Raw genomic sequence first — 19,568 nt, 5'->3', positions numbered from 1 at the left:
TTTACTAAATCCAAATTAGGACCTGGTTCCACAGAAGTGGGGCCTGAAAGCTGAACTGAAAAGATGTGTTTACCTGTTATTGGTTTAGTTAAATAAAGGCATTCAGCTTATATATGTACCAAACTGTTATGGCATCAAACATTCAGGAACTTTTTGTAAAGAATGTTGTATAATACATATATGACAAATGCAAGAAAAACAAAACGCCCCTTTGTCATCATGTAATTACCCCTTAGTGATTCACTATATCTATATTATATCATTCAAGAGCATGCTGTTAAACAGTGTCACCAGTTAGTAAAGGTATTAACTGGGACAGTGACCAGCTTTCAGCAAGAACCTGTGTTGTTTTCTGTTTCAATCAGTTTTGATTAGTGATGCAATGCTTCACATTGGTATCGATATTAATACTGATATTGGTATCAGTTCATTACATGACAAAATTACAAGTTTGGATATCAGAAGTAAAACGGTATAATCAAACAAAGATCAGGGTAATCAAAGATAATCAAATAAACTTTGAATGCACTAATGAAAGCTGCATCTCAGGCACAGAATATAAATGATGCTTGGAGCACAGATGTCTAACTCATAAACCATAAATAAAAGCTGGATGTTACGCAGAGAGATTTTCTGATTAATTGAAGCCTCAAAGACAGTATCTCTATCATTATGTTTTAAAGTCAGGTGTGATTAAACGGTAAATGGCCTGTATTTGTATAGCGCTTTACTTAGTCCCTAAGGACCCCAAAGCGCTTTACACTACATTCAGTCATCCACCCATTCACACACACAGGTGATGGCAATCTACATTGCAGCCACAGCTGCCCTGGGGCGCACTGACAGAGGCGAGACTGCCGGACACTGGCGCCACCGGGCCCTCTGACCACCACCAGTAGGCAACAGGTGAAGTGTCTTGCCCAAGGACACAACGACAGAGACTGTCGAAGCCAGGGCTCGAACCGGCAACCTTCCGATTACAAGACAAACTGCCAACTCTTTGAGGGCTTTGAGGGCCCCACTGCATGGCCATAGGCCTGCACTAAACCCTACTTTACCATCTTGGGAATCATAATTTACAAATTAAAAATAATGCTGGATTGAGTAAGAGTTGAAACTAGTGACTGACACCATAAACTCATCAGGATACTATTTACTTTACTGTACAGTCAGCCCGTGTTGGTCATTAGAAAGAACATTTGTTAAGGGCACTTTCACGTTGCTATCACTTTTCAGACCCAAACGATGCAATCATGTTTATTTCTATTTTCACAGTCTATAGTTGTGTCCACACACAACTATAGGGTTTTTTTTTATATATTAGTAGTATAGTTAGTATAGTTGTGTGATAGAAGGTCTGTTTAACAGAGATGCTGAACTCATTTAGCTGGACCACCTACAATCCTATTTAATTTCAACTGGACTGGACCAGGAAAATACTGAATGATGACTTCTAAAGTTTGTTTTTAACCCTCTTAATCAGGGGCGCCACTAAGGGGGGCCCAAAACTTGCTGGCCCTACCAGTGGCTCCCAGTTACACAATTTAGAGATGATAAATGACACAGTTTTTGTTATGTATTAGTAATTTAAGTGCAAATCACTACATATTAATTTAACTGGTCAATGTTTTTGTCTGATAAACATCTTAGAATAATAAGATAAGATGGATGTTTGAAAGCATATCCAATGTAGTAAATACTACTTAGAAAACAAAAACACATGTAGGAACAAATTATTTCCACAAGGGGGCAACACTACACAAGAAATGTATTATTATGTAGTTTCAGAAAGTCTTCCAGATTTACAATGTTTCTTTATAGTTTGACACCAAATTAAATATTATAGATAGATAGATAGATAGATAGATAGATAGATAGATAGATAGATAGATAGATAGATAGATAGATAGATAGATAGATAGATAGATAGATAGATAGATAGATAGATAGATAGATAGATAGATAGATAGATAGATTCATTTCATCCTGGATAGCTTTGGCATGTTCTTCCTGTTATGAATCCTCTCCGGCTTAGCTTCCTCCCACAGTCCAAAAATATGTCTATTAGGTTAAATGCTCATTCTAAATGGGCTGTAGGTATGAATTTGAATGTGTGTGAATCTTTCTGTGTTGACCCTGCAATAAACTGGTGATGAATGTAGTACATAGGCAATACTGGTTTTAACAGAAACTTAACAGAAAAAAGCAGAAGGCTGTCAGGTAAAAAGTGACTGTTGCATTTTTTCATGTAGCCCAGGTGTGTGCAGGTGTCTGATAAAACAACATGTCAGCAGTTTTCTTACTGCTGGATGAGGAGAAAAACCTGTTCTGGCTAAGCAAATAAAATGTGTTTAAAAAACAAACAAACAAACAAACAAACAAACAAAAAGAACAGTGAGATATGAGACATCAAGGCTTTCACAACACAAATATACAGAATAATTTCACATGTTTGTGCATAAAAGTATTGCAGTGCAATTTTATTATAATTTCTAGCATTTCATAATAGCAATAATAACTGTATAGCATGCCTTTATTATGTAACATAGCGCATTTTAGAAACAGGTTTACAAAGTGCTGTGCAGAAAAACACAGAAAACACAATGTAAGTACACAAAAAGTACATGAGAAATATACTGATCAGAACAGTACAACATAACTAGACATAACAGCTAAAGTAAAAACAATAATTAAACAAAGCATCTTTGTGATTTGGCTGAAAGGAATATGGTGTCTATTCATTAAAAAAAGAAAAAAAAAGATAATTAAAGACTGAAGCAGTAGCAAAAGAGGTTAACGGAAATTTCAACATATAGGTGTACATCTTCAAAATGCATGATAAGCCTAAAGAAGGTGGAATACGCTTAATGAGAATATACAGTTAATTGTGGTTTATTGGTTAGTGGTAGTACATGAGGAGGGTGAATAACAGTGAAGGTAAAGACTCAGCTTGTTGTGCATGAGAAGTGAGGTTCCTGACACTAACAGTTTTGAAATGTTTATAATAACAATATAGATGAAGTTAAGATTTTTAAAGGATTCAAATCACATCCTCATTTACAGTCTCCATGATAGATTTGGTTTTGTAGTTTTAAGCACATCTCTGTAATTGTAACTGAAATGCATTAAAAAAAAATCCAAAAAGCGATGCCACTTCCCATAAACGGCACCCTGTTATCTCTCGTACAGATTCGATTTGGAAGTAGAGATAAAGTGCTTGATAAAAACAGTAAAACCAGTGAGCTCTGTTTATTATCCAGGAAAATGACAACATTGCTTCTGGAAAGAGATGCTTCTGTTAACTTTAAGTATTAAATGTAAAATGTTTGTTAAAAGGGAAAACAGCAAAAACAACAGAAAATAAATAAGGCACACACAAAAACAAAGAAACTAACGTTATCTGATTAAAGTGCTGCCATTTTTGAGAAAGAATACTTTTTTTGTGAGAGTTACATGAAAAGATTGATAGAATGTATTCATGCTAAATATGGAGCTACAGTTAGCTGAGCTCAACGTTAAAGACTAAAAATACAGAGAAACCACTTGATTTTGTTCAACAAACAAGCTGAATACTGTATGCTACTTATTTAACTTTAAATATGCATGAATTTAATTTCATGGTCAGTTCACAGATTGTAGCTGTTTCCCCATTTTTCCAATCTTTTTGCTAAGCTAAGCTAAGCTAAGCTAAGCTAATCATCTCCAGGTTGCAGCTTTATACTTCATTGTCAGATCTGGCTGGAGGTACATGCAGGCATCAATCCTTTTAATCTCACTCTTTACACAAAATACTCATAATAAAGTTAATCTGAAAAAAAAAAAAAAAAAATTAAGTCACAGCAGTAAAAGGGGTACACTTTCAATAATATATAGTTTCCCATTAATCTACTATAGATGTTTGTGAATACTATGGTTAAGAAGTATAAGGTGTTTGAGGTGCTGCTATGCATTTACAGTAACTAAAAATAAAAGGAAAAGGGAAAAAAATCAAGACAAGACACAAGCCATGGCATTTCCAGTGGTACCAACCCTGTATTTGCTATGTTTACTGTGTATAACCCTAAAAGCCCAACATGTGCACTAGCTGTTTTCTAGCAATAATGCACTTAAAAAACAAAGACTTGAGAGAAAATGGCCGACATTTGATGTCATATAGGATGTAACTACCGTCCATCACTTAAACATTTACATCCATTAGCAAAAGAAACACTGGTTTCCTGATTGATGCTCTCTTTTACTTCAATTGGAAGTGAGTCAAAGAGATGATCCTCCACAATCAGGCAGCTCCTGCGAAGGAGGGAACACTGACCGAGCTGAGCTGGGAGACGATCCAGACAGTTTCCCTTCAATTCCAGATGTGTGAGCTGAGAAAGTTGGCCAATTTTCTCTGGAATAGAGGAGATACAGTTGTGGCCAAAGCATAAAGTCCTTAGTTTGGTGCATTTGAACAGTTGCTTGGGAAGTGCCTCAACTTTGTTACCGGTAATGGCAAAGTATAGGAGGTTTTGGAGAAAGCCCACCTCTGGTGGGATTACCACTATAGAATTATGGCTAACATCAAGGTGCCGCAACTTGAGAAGTGTGAATAATGGTGAAGGCAGAGATTCCAGCTTGTTGTGTGAGAGATAGAGTGACTCCAGGTTTTTAACATGGCTGATTGATAGTGGAATAGTAATGATCTTATTGTGCCAAAGTTTGAGACACGTTAGTCTTTTCAGGTGCTGAAAGCTGATGACCTCTTCAATGGTGCGAATGTTGTTGGATTTGAGATCAAGTTCCTGAAGGTTGTTCAAACTGAAGATGGCGTGAGGGATTCGTTCCAGTTCACAGTTATGCAGTTCCAGTTCTGCAAGGTTCATCATTTTCTTCAAACTGTTCAGCACTAAGAGCTTTGTACCATCATTATGAATAACCAACTTTAACAGATGTGGTGACAGATCTGTTATGTTTGTAGGGATCTTTGTGAGGTTGCTTTTGAGGTGCAGAATCTTTAGGTGCCTGAGATCTCGCAGAGACTCAAGTCCAATCAGTTTGTTGTTTTCAGAGTTCAGGTTACCCACCAAATAGAGTTCCCTTAAATTTTTCAACATGTATACCCAGCTAGGAATCTCTGCAACATCTGTGAATTTGACATGAAGGCATCGGAGGTGATCACGAAGGAAAATGAAAGCTGTCTGCTCAACTTTGGCAGGACAGTGGTAGAAGTGCAGGTCCTGGAGGTTTATCATTTGTGAGATCTTCGCTGTTATTTTGGCTTCTGGGATTAATTCTAGTTTCAGAATTTCCAAGTCAGTGAGATCAAACACAGCATCCGGAACTCCAGATAGCATGAAAAGATGAAGTTCCAACTTATCTTGAGGATTGCGCGTTACATGCTGGCGTAACTTGTCAAAGGTCCATTCATGGTTCAGGCTGATTTCGCGAAGTTTATTCTCACTCACCTCAGAGAGAAAAACCCCAAAACGCTTTGAATACAGCTGGTCGTATTGATCAACCATGTGGAGGAGGAAAGCAAAGTCATTTTTAACGTCAGGAATGTCACTGAAGCTGCTCTCCTCTCTGACCTTTTCAAAGGAATACTCTTTGAGTGGTCGCCGAAAAAGCCAGAACAGTGTGTATATGCAGATCACGCCATAAACGCATATGAGAGCAATATAACTAACAAGGAGCTTGTTTAACATAAATGCCATGTTATGTGTACAATGGAACTTGGTATATCCAGTCAAATGCTTTATTTCAGGCTCACACACATGGTCAAAATCTATATAAGCAACAAACGTCATTGTGTAGCACAGGATCAGAATAAATTTCACAGTTTTGATAACTGTCTGTATGGCATAGAGTCTATAAATCAAATCACTGTCTTCCACATGAGCACGGAATTTCCGAACTTTCTCAAACAGGGCCTTCGCTTGCTCGCCATCTTTCTTGTCCAGTATAGTCATGGAGGGAATTTCACTCACAAGCTTTTCAGCAGAAAAGGTAACCCCAGATTTAGTCAGCACCGGAGCGGACTGGTTCGGACTCCCCTCCTCGCTACTTGTGGACAAATGTTTCAGGAGAGAGGAGGCCCCGGCCAGCCTCTGCTTGTTCTCTGACGAATCCTCGCACGCAGTCTCAGACAGAGCTTTGGTAGTCCAAGGTGATTCAAAACACTTTCCCAGTATGGAAACAAAATGTTCTATTTTTGAGCTTGTTTTGGGGTATTTGAACCAGAAGTTGCTACTGACCATCAACACAATAGTGTGAATTAGGGCAAGGTATGGGAAATATTTTGAATACCAAGGTAGGGCGACATGGTAGCACATCTGGTTGACAAAAACATACTGCTGAAAATCCAGCTTGGTCCTGACGCCTGTAGGATAGGGCTGTCCGATGGTAGCTGGCTGTGTGAAGTGAATGGTAGGCGTGACGCTATCGGGAGGCCTTTTAGCCATGAGAGGAGCAGCTTGCTCCCCAATGGCACTCTCTTTGTTCCAAAAGCCATTGGTTGGCTCTGGTGCTTCAGGTTCCAAGAAACCCCCGGACCCCTCTGGAGTTTGCTCCAGAATGGGAAGACAAACCACTTGGTCCTTAGTTAACTGCATCGTTCCAGAAAATATGGCCAACATCAACATGACAATACCAAGATAATCCATGAAGACATCCCACCATGGCTTCAGTATTCTGTAAGTTGGCTGAATGTCATTCAGGGAGGCTACTTCTGTGAGCGTGAACATTCCTGCAACAGAAAACAACTTTAGTAAGAAAATGTGCATAGGATTATATAACAGTTGATGTTTTTATACTGAATTGTTTTCACATAATGTCTCGGTCCATAATAAACCCACACATGAAGGAGTCTTAGATCTACCTTGTAAGCTGTTTACAGATATCCTCATCCCAATGGTACTCTGTAAAAGCGTTCCCTGACTTAAAAAATTTAAGAAATTGGGGAGGTGACATGTTGTAGATGTCACGCTGTAATGGACAATTGCAATTTAACTGGTCCAAGTGCAACCTTCTAACCGTTAATCCTGTCTTTTGTTCACTTACATGAAATTGACTCCACTGCAATCACATTTATTCTCGTAAAGCTGGATCCATTAGGGGTTTAGTGAAAAAATGCACAGCTAGTATCCCTGTCTCAAATTTCAGCTACAGCTACATTTCTCAGGAACATGAGAACAGGAACAGACTCAGAGAAGACAGCCTCTTGGGATTGTAGCTTTAGAGAGGAGCCGGCACATGATATGAGATGTCAGTGTGCAAAACAAACGGTGCTGTCTGCAGAGCAGCTGTAAATCCTAAGCATTTATTGCGTCTCTTTTCTGTGCCTGATTTTCTCTGCACTTTACTCCGTGACACTGTCATAGTGGCTCTAGAGAGGCTCAACATGCTGAATACTGTTTGAGCACTGAAAACACGTGGTACACAAACAGCTGCTTCGGTGTTGCTATTTAAAGAAAGAAAAAAAACTAAATGTAATCGTTTACCCCTGCGAATAAATCTGTTGCGTGTAAAGCATGAAGGTCACTGTTTTCCATGGGGCTGCAGAGCAGGCTGAGACCGGCTCCAGCAGCAAGACGCATCCATGCACTCAAAACAAGGGGTGGGGGATGTACGTGACGCCTTTAAACGCAGCACAAAAAAATCTTCGGCTGCAGAAAATCACCTTCACATTAAAACAGTACACTCCGTGCAGGTTTAATTCTCTGTCCAGCTCCACTAAATTTCATTACGCCATACAGCCTGCTAACGTTATTGAGCCAACGCACTGCGGCTACATTTAAAGACCTTAGATGATTTACACTCAAAACAGCCACATACTCACCTTCAGGGAGTCTGATCCGGTTTTGCGGATGCCAGCAGTACCGAACAACGCCTCTTCTCACTTGCCATGTTTCCCTGATGAGATGAATCCGTCCATTCTTCGCACGAGTTCAACCGTGGGCCTGCCGGCAGAGCTGTAAGCAGCTTATCTGACTACCCCTACTCGGCTTCAGATGGTCGGGTCCTCTGCCTCTGACTGGGCGAAACAGCCCGGCACGCAGCACCAGCTGCTGGAGGTGAACACCGTTTGTTTGATATGCTCGTTCACCGGGGCCGGACCACCTCAGGACTTTGCACCAGGTCCGCGGAACTGTGCATTTTTTATGCGCAGGTGAAATCTTCCCTAATATTGCGCATGTTTTCTGTTCCACATCAGGATCTGATATGACGGCACAGAGCGTTTTGAAGCCCTTGTTTCAGTTGACAGCAAAGTGCAGGATGACCCACTGAAGTTAGGGACCGTGGCAAAAGTGCAAACGCCACATTTAAAACTGGTTTACCAGAAAAGTGCAAGGGAACACTCAATTGTCAGCCTTCACTTTCAAACGGGAACATGCGAGCCCTTTTTTATTACATCTTTTAATTAATAAAAAAATCTTTACTGACAGCTGCAACCGAGCCCCCTTTGTTTACAAAGGCACATTGTATTCACCAAAAGGAAAGAAACATGTGACCACATCTTGTAATTACAGCTTACAATTTATGGGTAAAAGATTTCACGAGCTTGTAATTACTAAATGCCAAGTGATAACTGTGAGAGAAGATTTCTTTCATTTTCCTTTTTTGTAGATGCAAAGCATTTTCATAGTTGCTGAATCAAATAACATTACTTTAAAAAATAAAAAATCTTATTGAGCTTGAATGTTTTTCCCAGATAACCATCGAAATTATTTTGTAGACACTTCATACCAACTACATATTTTTTTTATCCGAGGCCCTGTGCACTTTCAATAATAATCTTCTTTACAGTTATTAATCCTCAACAGCCAGCAGGTGATGTTTCATCCAACAACACAGTTGAATACAGGACATTGTCCTTTGTGCTGTTTCCTCTTTTAGTCGCTTTAGATTTTGCATCACTGGTCAGTAAACCAATAGAATCAAAATTGTTTTGCATTTTATTTGCAATATTCTGACATTTAGAAATTCCAAATGACATTTTTTTAAAAACTCAAATTTTATTGGTCAATGACATAAAAATACTGTTCATGAAAATGCATATTTCTTACGCTGCATATTTTTTGCTCACACTTAGAGACAAAGACAAAGACCAGTGTGACATCATCCTTCAGGCTTTTAATGCACTTTAAAATGACAGCTTCCTACAATAGAGAACTGTTTAATTCTAGTTTCATTCTAAGTTTCTAGATTCTATGTATATTTCATAAGTACTTTCCTATTTTCCTGTGATCCATGTGAAGTAACAGTCTCTTAGATCTAAATATATACAGTACAGCCTAAGGCTACTGGCTTACACATAAATGTGTGGTCATGAATGTGAAGATTTACATTCAGTCATGACGCAGTGACTGGAAATAGGCTTTGCAGAAAGGCTTTAACAATATGGGAAATAAGCTTCTTCCCTCTCCACAGATAAAAGAGAAAAATCAATATCACTTTATGCATATAAAGCTAGAGGCAGCAGAGAGTTATTTTTATCAGAGATTTCAGGGAGAAAGAGCTGACCTGGCTATATCAGTGACTACTGATTAATAGACAGATGTGAGACTAAAATAAAACTTTTCTTAAAACTTTTAGAAAGAAAAGGAACACTTTCTCATAACGCGGAACTCTCTCTTTAAGATTGAGTAGTAGCCGTATAAAGTGTCCCTGCAGCAGCCACACTCAATGTGACGATAGATGAATATGTCATTTTCCTTCAGTTAATAAAACAAAAGAACAAAAAGATATCTCTAGCATGTTTATAATGCTTAAATATAACAATGACTTCATATTAAACAAATGCTCTGAATTGATAGACAGAACAAACAGCAGGCACTACGGCTACAGTAAGGCATCTCACTCAGCCTTCATTTGATCCCTGACATCTGAAGGCAGAGTTTCAAACAGTGTCTCCTCAACTATAAGGCCACTGCGCTTCAAAGCGCGACAGAAAGCAAGCTCCTGTGGCAGGAACTCAAAGTGGTTGCCTTTGAGCCCCAGGTAGGTCAGAAGAGCTAGATAGGATATTTTTGGCGAGAGTTTGGACAGCGAGTTCTTGCCAAGCTTTAGCGTTTTCAGCTTTTTGCAAAAGAACAGTTCATCTGGTAGATTTTCAATTTTGTTACAAGAGACAGAAAGGTACTGCAGGCTCTGAAGAACTCCGATTTCTGGAGGAATGAAACGGATGTCATTGTTGGATAGGTCCAGGTAGCGCAGCTTGTTGCACAAGAACAGGTGTGAGGGCAATATCTCAATCTTGTTGTGGCTGAAGTAGAGGTGCTCTAAGCTGCCGAGTTTTTTGATATGCTCTGGGATGTACATGATGCTGTTGTACCAGAGTTTGAGGCAAGTGAGCTTCCGCAGATGCTGGAAGCTGACAATTTCCTCTATCGAACGAAGGTTATTCTCTTTCAGGTCAAGCTTTTGCAGACTTGTTAGGCTAAAGACTGCATGCGGAATGCGCTCCAGATCACAGCGCACTAGCTCCAGCTCTATTAGATTGGTCATCTTTTTCAGGTTGTTGAGCATTACTAGCTTAGTGCCATCGTTGTGCAAATAGAATTGCTGCAGATGGCTGGAAACATCCACAATCGACTGGGGTATTTTGGTTAAGCTGCTCTTAAGGGAGAGTATTTTGAGACACTTCATTTCCCGCAGAGACTCAAGAATTATATTCTTGGAGGCATCAGAGCTGAGGGACCCAATAAGATAGAGCTCCTCTAAATTTCGCAGGCCATACATCCAGTTTGGAAGTTCTCTGTTATCATCGAACTTCACACGAAGCACTTTCAGGTTCTCTTTGAGGAAGGAAGTAGCAGTTGTGTGCAACTTTAAAGAGCACTGGTGAAGAGACAGCTCCTGAAGATCTTGCAGCTGTGAGATTGAGGCAGGGATGGTGACATTGTTGATTAGTTCCAGCTTGAGTGATTGCAGCTCTGTCAGTTCAAAGACAGTGTCGGGTAAACCAGAGAACATGAACAGCTGTAGTTCAAGTTTGTTGTTGGAGTTGGTCTGGAGTCTCTGACGCAGTTTCTCTGCAGTCCACTCATGGTTAAGACTGAGCTGTTTCAGTTTGTTCTCACTGACTTCGGAGAGAAAAACTGCAAATCGTTTGGAATACAGTGGGTCATACTGATCAATCATGTGAAGCATGAAAGCAAAGTCATTCTTGACATCTGGGATGTCACTGATGCCCGTTTCCTGTCGCACATACTCGAATGAGTATTCTTTCAGTGAGCGGTAAAACAGCCAGTAGGAGGTGTAGAGGCTTGTTAATCCATAGACAGACACCAAGAACAGGTAACAGCAAGACAACTTAGAAAAGAGATGAGCCATGGTGTGATTACATTCAAAGACTTTGTAGCCTGTCATGTTCTGGATTGCCTCGATACCGTTGCAACGCACTGTGTTATTTACGTTATTTACTAGAGCGCTGTTATAAGCAATGATCACAAGGAATTTAAACACCTTGAATACAGTCTGGCAAACATACATGAGGTAAAGGATATCTCCTTCCTCAACATGCAAACGGAACTTCTTCACCTTTTCGAACAGAGCTTTAGCTTGTTCACCCTCCTTTTTATCAAGAACACTTGCTGATGGCTGGTCAACAACAATCTTTTCGGCAATAGAACGGAGGGACTGCGTCTTCTCGAGGCTGCCTTCCCCCGGAGACATAGGAATGTTAGACCTAGAAGCGGTGCCCGTTTTATGATCCTGTTCTTCTGGATTTTCTCCAGACACTTCCGACAAAGCTCGTGTGGTCCAGGGAGAGTCGAAGCACTTGCCAAGCATAGAGATAAAATGCTCTATTTTAGAGCTTGAGCCAGGGAATTTGAACCAGAAGTTGCTACACACCATGAAAACTAAAGTGTGCATGAGCACCAAATAGGGAAAGTATTTGGCATACCAATGCAAGGCATTCTCATAGCACATTTGGTTGACGAAACTGTACTGTTGAAGATCTAGATTGGTCTTCAGGCCTGTTGGTACAGTTGAGGTGTTGGACTGCAGATGTAATGGTGACTTCAATCCTACTTCACTGCTGTTGTCTGAAGGCAATGATATTCTCTGAGGAAGGCATATAATTTTATCGTGCATTACCTAAAATGAAATAAAAAAAAATATATATATATATATTAGAAAGACGAAATGCATAATAAGGCTCAATCAGACACAAAAATGAGTGTTTTTCAGATTTCATGCAATAAAGGGTCCACAGTTAAGCTTTTGTTAACTTAAAGGTGAGCCTTTGAAGGAACTACCAATGAAAGCAAAGGACACTGCTGATTGACGTGTGATAAATACCATTAGAACACTAGAATGTCCCCTAGCAATCAACCGTCAGGTACAATCAATGAGCAACAAGCCTTTGTGGCTTAAAGTGCTAAATTGTTTCTCAGTTACGTTTCAAGGGTAATTTGCTTTCCCGAACGTAATTTACAAGAACATTTATAATCAGCACATTTTGACATTTATATCCTTGCAGGTTTCAGCAAACCAGCCATAGGGCCAAAACTGGTAACCCCGGAAATGGAGGATTAATCATAGGGTGGCTACAGTTGTCAAACTGCCTATTGGGTCTGTTGTAACCTAAACCATGATCTTTTATAACCTATGCAAACCTAAACTCGGTAGTTTTAATGCCTGAGCAAGAAAACATTTCTCAAAAGTTAAAATATTTTATGCAAGAAATAAAATAGTGGTGCCAACCCTCAACTCAAGGACATATGATCCTAAGACAACCTCATATGTTTGTCCTGATGCAAGTATTACAGTATTTTCTTTGCAGGGAATATGTGTTGAATTAGAACATGCACTGCCTCAACCCAGGAGACATTACGCAGTTAAGTAGTTTAGAGCATAATGGTCACTGTGATAGCTTTCCAGATCTGATAAGCCTTCAGTATCATAGATCTTTTCCTCAAACTGAATGTCCCATATCACGTGAAATAACAAAATGCTACCCTGCATCTTCCATGTTTTGCTGGCTGTTAAGGTCTGAATGTTCGCATGGATAAACACTGCTTCTCCAGAAAAAGAGTCGACATATGTGTTATCCTTGTTACTTTGTGCATTTTCACTAAGAGAGAGCCGTGCATGGATTTCAGTAAGCCACAAAAAGTTACCACATTATTACAGTGCATATAAAGCATTCTCTCATTAACTTTACTTGGGTGCTTTACGTAACCTGATTGCATGTAAACACACTGAGCGCTATCCACCAAATGGCATCAGTAAAAAAACAAATGCCTTAGGTGTTTACTTGTAATGTAATGAAAAACAGCTGCTTGACTCTGAGATGCTAATGACAGGAAATGGGGCTCATAGGAGGAGATGTTATGTGGACTCTGTTTACCTGTTTAAAACTCAGATTCTCGACCCATTTAAGTGAGAAGTGAGGACACAAAATGACATTATCACCATAGTAAGCAATGCAGTTGCGCTGCAGATATCACAGACAGCAATGCAAAGTCAAGTCAGTGAAAGTCTCTGAAGACTGACTGATTGATCTGCAGAATTTTAAAAACTCAAACTATACAGCAAGTGACGGGATTTCTGTGTCAGGCAGCGTAATACGTTTACATAACTGACTTATAAACTAAACTTGGCTACAAAAAGAATTGTTCACTCAATTTACAACCAATCAGATCACGTCCAAACACTGTAATGGTGAGAATGGGAAACAATGGCAGCTTCTAGCCTGATAAATTTCCTGTTAACATTTTTCTTAAACTGTTTTGGTATCATTTCCAGGATTTACACTAAAGAGTTGTACAACATTCAAAAAAAGTCCCTATTTCACACAGAGAGTGAAGTCAAGTAGAGCCTCACAGGAGTTAGGAGTCTTCTGTTTACTAAAAGTGGCTGGGCGGTTAAAGTTTCCACTGGTACACTCCTGATGGGCTGAATGCCTCCCTTGCTTTACAGAGGCTGGGTTGTAAAAGCACATAATTAGTGCTTTTTTGAGCTGGTTCCAAAGCAGAAAGCAAAGCAGTAATGTTGCCATCTGGGAGTGTATAGACTTTCTCTGAGTCTAATTATTGTTAGATTTAATGAAAAAACGTAGAAAAACTTCTCTTATAACATAAACAGAATGTTTGAATCCAAACTTGTGGGTTACTGTGTATTAGCTACACTTCCATTAGTCTCTTTCTTTAAGTAAATACATCACGGTGAGTCAGTCTTACTGACCTGAAGAGTACATCCAAAGACGCCAATCATGAGCATCATTACAGACAGATAGTCAGTGAACACATCCCACCACGGCTTCAGGACTCTGAACGCTGTCTGCTGTTCAGAAAACTGCCGGAATTCCATCACAGGAATCATGGTGCCTGTTACAAAACAATGGAAAAGAACACCACATAACTCTTAGAGAGCACAATTGGGAAATGTATTAGCCTCAGAGAAAACAATGACATTATTAAATTCACAGGGCATTTCTTTTTAAAGCCACTCACCACCAGTGACTCACCACCAGCATCTTACATCCCTTTTGTTGTTGTTGTTTGAACTCTGTCACATCGTTAATGTTTGGCTAACCATTTTAATTTGGCTTTTGAGTATTCTGCTTTTTGCTTATCAGTCAAAGCAGTTACTTTCCTTTCAAAGCTGCCAAAAATGTTCATTTCTGAGGTTCCATTCAAGCCCCCAAACATTTTTACCAAATATCAAGCCATTTTTCCATTGTTTTCTTTTTAGCCTTGAAATATCAAAGCTTTCAACAATATTCCAGGACCATGCCCACAGGCCTGGGCATTCATGTCATCATAAAGTAGGGTGGAGAAACTGTTAAAGGACACAATATGTGGACTGCAGCCCAACGTTGTGGGGTAATCAAGGCAATCTACAAACTTGGTCCACATCAAGGGACTGAAACATTAAATGTCATGGATTTGTGGTCACATAACTGGGTGTGGAGGCTTCCTTCACAGTCATTATACTTTGACTAACATTTCAATTAACAATGTTAACACTTCACATTAGCTAAATACAAAAATGATGAAGTAAAATTACAAATTTAATCAATCTGCATTCACTAAAAGAAGATTAACCACTAAATAAAAGTATCTGGATATAGATGAGTTTCTTTTGTGCTTCCAGTGTTAACTATTGGCCATACTGGTATGGTATTGGTCCAGAATTTCACAATCAAAACTCTGTATTTTCCTACTTCCCACAATCCAGATAGACTAGTTTTGAGCCCTGAACTTTCTCTCTTTGCCCAAACCTCATCTCAAGTGGAAATCTGACATTGTACAAATGACCATCTCAAATGTAATTTATTAAGAGCCATTCTATACATTGGACTATAAAAATTACTCATTTTGACAAGTGTTTAGACATGAATTTCACAGCCCAAAAGCCCACTGGTTTTGCAGAGTCGGTTCACACCTGGCAACACGATGACTAACAAAACTGATCATAACCAATCACAGCACTTAGCTTGTATACACAACAGCAAGTTGTTGGAGCTATTAATCTCTTTACAGGCTATTTAAAGATTAATTTTGTTAAAACCAGTAGCATGAAAAAGAGCAGAGTCCCTCACACTGTCATTATGTGATCACCTTCTTTAAAGTACTGCAGCTGCAGGATCCTGTTTCCAGTGTCTGTCTGGCAGTAGCTTGGCTACACTGTCATTTAAACTGAAGAGGCGTGTGACAAACACGCTCCACACGGATTTTTGTAGTAAAACATTCCAGTGTGAACTATATAGTACATAGCATGTCTCTACAACCGGAAAATGACTGAACGATCTTAATAGTCGTCAGATTATAAAGTGCAACATTTGATCATATACAGCTCCACAGCGGTAAATAGCTACGGTCAATAAAACCTTGTCTTGCATTATTAATAAGTTTAGCCGTAAGGTATTCTTGAACATGTTGCTAAAAGACTGAAGCTTTTAGAGACGTCATGTTTTTCATAGTTCAATTAAGTTTTTTCACCTGGAGTGTCTTTATCGATTCTTCCATTTCACAATCATAACAACAGGAAGGAGTGAGAGAAGCTCTTCGGGAGATGTTTATACGAAACCGTGGCAGACTTTAAAGGGTCGGTTAGGTCACACAGCAAAAATTATTTTTTTCTCACTTAGCTCCAAATAACAATGCAATTAAGTGTAAGTTTCAGCGTTTTGAGATATCCATCTCAATGGAATTTTGTTTATTGCATTTTTTTTTATTAGTCTTTAAAGAATTCTAGCAGCTACATTTTTAACTCTGGTTTGGCCACATTTCTACTCATAAAAAAGTTTATGATGTTGACAATTTAATAGATGCTAAATTTACTCAAGTACTGCATGTAAGTAGCTTCTAGAGTCAGCGTAATATGAAACTGTCATTTATACTATGTCGCTATTTGTGGAGGAGTTTTAGAATTCCTGTTTCAGATCCATGGTGTTCTGGCTGGACTGCAATCTGGTAGCAGACTGATTCCATCTTATTGCTGTTTTATTGCCATCTTTGAAGACTGCAACTTATTAAATTTCTGTTTACGTGTAAGGTCTCTGGTTCCGGGATACTAAACAATCCAGCAAACAGAGTGTTAGAATAGTCTAATGTGCTTGATACGAATGCACGGACAAGTTTCTCAGAGTCAGTTTGAGATAAGAAATTTCTGACTTTTGAGCTATATTTTTAAAGTGATAGAAAGCAGTTCTAGTGACTGTCAAAACTAAGACCATTCACCATAACAGATTCCTGACTTGCTCACTGTATTTCAGAGCAAGGGATGATAAATATGAACACATTTTCTGTCTGACTTTTTTGGACCACCAACAAATATTACCGTCTGGTCTGTGTTCAGTTCTAAAAAGTTTCGAGACGTCCAACAATTAATGTCATCAGTTCAGCTCATTAATTTGTGAAGAGAGGTTAGATCATCAAAGTAAACCATGTACAACTGTGTATCATCTGTGTAAGTATGATATAATATATTAGGATTCTTTATGAAAGCACCAACTGGGAGTATGTAAAAGTTAAAGAGTTATCGACCAAGAACAGACCCCTGATGGACCTGCATGTGTGTGTGCAGAAATACAATGACATCATTCCCCGCAAACAACAAACAGAATGTGTGTAAAACCAGCAGCACATCCCTAATTTTATAATATGAATTTCAGGGATGAATTTCACTGCTGTCCTAAAAGAAAAAGTTTGGCCTAAACAAATGTATTTACGAGGCTAAGTAAATTCAACTCAGCTGAAAACAAGTAATTTGATGATCATTTGAAAACATGTGATTTGATGTAACGAATTTCTTAATAAATTATTTTACATAAGCACTGAATTTTATGGTGTTCTGGGGTTTTTCTTCTAGACCCTGAGGGCCTCCATACTTTTATGGGGTGGGGGGAGGGTTGAAAGGGCTTCTGTGAAGCCTACACTGTGTTAGGTAAAGGAAAAATACTGTCTTGGTACTGGATGAGTCAGCCATTGAATTGAACTGACCAGGCCATATCCTTGTCCCTTCCTGACAGGAAACTTGTCTGAATCCCAGATATCCAAAAACAGACATGTTTGGAACACACCCAGCCCCAGGCATACAAAAAGTCCTGTCTCATTAAGGACATGGGGGGGGGGGGGGAACCCGCCCGCACTGCGGGACTGGATTTCTCTTTTCTAAGGAGCTACTTTCAAGTCTTTAGACTTTAATGTAAAACGGAAGCGCCGAGAAAAGTGCTCACACAGTAGGAAGAACTGTGATTCATCTTGCAGTCGCACAAATCATCCATAACTCATCCTGTTGGGAGCTACAGTTCGACCTTAAAACGTTTTTAGTGGAGATTCAGCGGTGCTCTCTTACAGCGGCGCTGTCCACTTTCCTGTACGCAGATTACTCTGTAGCATATTCAGACCCTATTTATATAACCAGGACGTAAGGTAACGGTAATCGGGATAACTTGTAGTTTGAGAGGCGCTCCGCCGAATATAACTGCGTTATTGCAGCTCCGCTGCGCGTTTGGACAGTGAAAATCCGTCTATCGCGTCGGTTCAACATCACTGACAATGTTAAAGGTAAATATTTACCTTCTCTGAGATGGGAGCTGGACTCGAAGATCTGAGTTGTCGGTTTTCAAGCGATGAAGTCTCCGATCATGATGTGCGTGGCCGCCTTTTCTCCTGCCTCTGACCGCCAACCTTCCTAGATCCTCTGCCAGAGCATGCAGGCATGTGTACTGTGAGCCACAGGGGCGTGGACTTCTCAGGAAACCCCAGCAGACGTTTGTAATGCATGGAAACTGCAGCTGGCTGCTAATATTGATGACAATAGTACTAACATTAAGGCTTATTAAAAATGTATGCATTTATTTGACTTTCAATACAGCTGAAAAGTAAAATTCTTTTATTAAAACTCATCAGTAAACTCCCAGAGTATCGGTCTCAAACAGTCAAGTTTTATTTTTTTTTTTCTTTACTCAACTGATTTGATCAATCTTTTGTTGGATGTTTGTTACATTGCAGAGCACATTTAAACAAAGTGTGTTTACAGCAACAACATTAAACTGTTCAAGAAAGAGCAAATATGCCAAATTTAATTGATCAAAAATGAGATATGTTTTAACATATCATTTCTAATGAATGCATGGTAAGTATGTAAGTAACATAATATAAGGACTGGCAGTAAAGTTTTTTGTTTTTTTTAACTCCATAAAGTATTGAATGAAAGGTGCTCAGTATGCAAAAAAAAAAAAATCCTTAAAGATGCAAAAACTTTACTTTATGACTCTACTTTATTTCCATCTGAAATGTAAGTATAGCAACAAAACTGAGGCAACAGTACAGTACAAATACATCAAATCCATTGTAGCCCCCCCCCCCCCCCCCACACACACACACACACACACAACTGATAAGAAAATGTTGAACGTTTAAATTAACCTTGTTGCACTAAAATCAAGCTGAACAGCAGCAGCAGTTTCATCATTTGCCTTGAGATTCACTTTAAAAGTGCAGTCTCATATTGATTCTTTTATTTATTTATTTTTTTAGGTTCTTTGTAGGACATCAGATCAGGAAACAAATTGCTATTCATGCCGTAGGCTAAAAGGGACGGTAGACTTAAAGTGAGAGGAGTTAAAACAGCTCTTTTCAGGCACAGGGTGAACTGAGGAACTCTGAGTCATGCAGCCGTGTAACAGCCCACGGTTGCTTTACTCTGTTGCCCTTGAATAATTTAACAGTATTTTTATGCTAACTAATATGAGCAGGACCATGCTCCTGACTGGTGCTTGCATATGCCCATCATCCTGCCTTCCTCACCTGTCTGCTCCTTATGAATTATACCTGCTGCCAGTTTCATTGGTCTGGTGCCTGGTAACGTGCTGTTAATCAGGGCAGCTGTGATTTAAAATAAAAAAGTCTGACCCATGCCTCTTTGTTGTTTACCGTTTTATTCCACTTCACTGCACCGCCTCCACCACCTCCCTACAAACACCCCAAATAAAGTACTTAACTCTAACCCTTTTCATTCTGTTATTTAAAGTCACTCCTCCTCCCCTCCTCCCAGTGAGCTGAGGTCGTAACAAGTGGGATCCAAATGGTAAATGGCCTGCATGTGTATAGCGCTTTACTCAGTCCCTAAGG

The 19,568-nt window shown here is 39.4% G+C and overlaps 2 protein-coding genes across 2 annotated transcripts; both read right to left on the bottom strand.

Moving 5' to 3' along the window:
• Positions 1–2,463: 2,463 nt before the first annotated feature.
• Positions 2,464–8,236, bottom strand: lrrc8db (leucine rich repeat containing 8 VRAC subunit Db). The gene is made up of 2 exons (XM_006790467.3): positions 7,814–8,236; positions 2,464–6,721 (listed from the first exon to the last, which is right to left on the bottom strand). The coding sequence occupies exon 2, from the start codon at positions 6,717–6,719 to the stop codon at positions 4,164–4,166; it is 2,556 nt and encodes an 851-aa protein (XP_006790530.1). The 5' UTR covers positions 6,720–6,721; positions 7,814–8,236; the 3' UTR covers positions 2,464–4,163.
• A 676-nt stretch (positions 8,237–8,912) lies between these two features.
• On the bottom strand, positions 8,913–18,146 carry lrrc8c (leucine rich repeat containing 8 VRAC subunit C). The gene is made up of 3 exons (XM_006790468.3): positions 18,012–18,146; positions 14,170–14,312; positions 8,913–12,078 (listed from the first exon to the last, which is right to left on the bottom strand). Exons 2-3 carry the CDS (start codon positions 14,305–14,307, stop codon positions 9,832–9,834), a joined length of 2,385 nt encoding a protein of 794 aa, XP_006790531.1. The 5' UTR covers positions 14,308–14,312; positions 18,012–18,146; the 3' UTR covers positions 8,913–9,831.
• Positions 18,147–19,568: the final 1,422 nt, after the last annotated feature.

This window comes from Neolamprologus brichardi, chromosome 23 (assembly GCF_056152115.1).
Source record: "Neolamprologus brichardi isolate AB-2024 chromosome 23, ASM5615211v1, whole genome shotgun sequence".
Taxonomy (NCBI): domain Eukaryota; kingdom Metazoa; phylum Chordata; class Actinopteri; order Cichliformes; family Cichlidae; genus Neolamprologus; species Neolamprologus brichardi.
This window is presented reverse-complemented; position numbering and strand designations above follow the sequence as displayed.

Bases quoted from the DNA above. Each gene is read 5' to 3' on its own strand.
- lrrc8db (XM_006790467.3), bottom strand. From the start codon at position 6,719: ATGTTCACGCTCACAGAAGTAGCCTCCCTGAATGACATTCAGCCAACT.
- lrrc8c (XM_006790468.3), bottom strand. From the start codon at position 14,307: ATGATTCCTGTGATGGAATTCCGGCAGTTTTCTGAACAGCAGACAGCG. The intron at 12,079-14,169 runs GTCAGTAAGACT...ATTTCATTTTAG, and splicing joins TCTTTGGATGTACTCTTCAG to GTAATGCACGATAAAATTAT.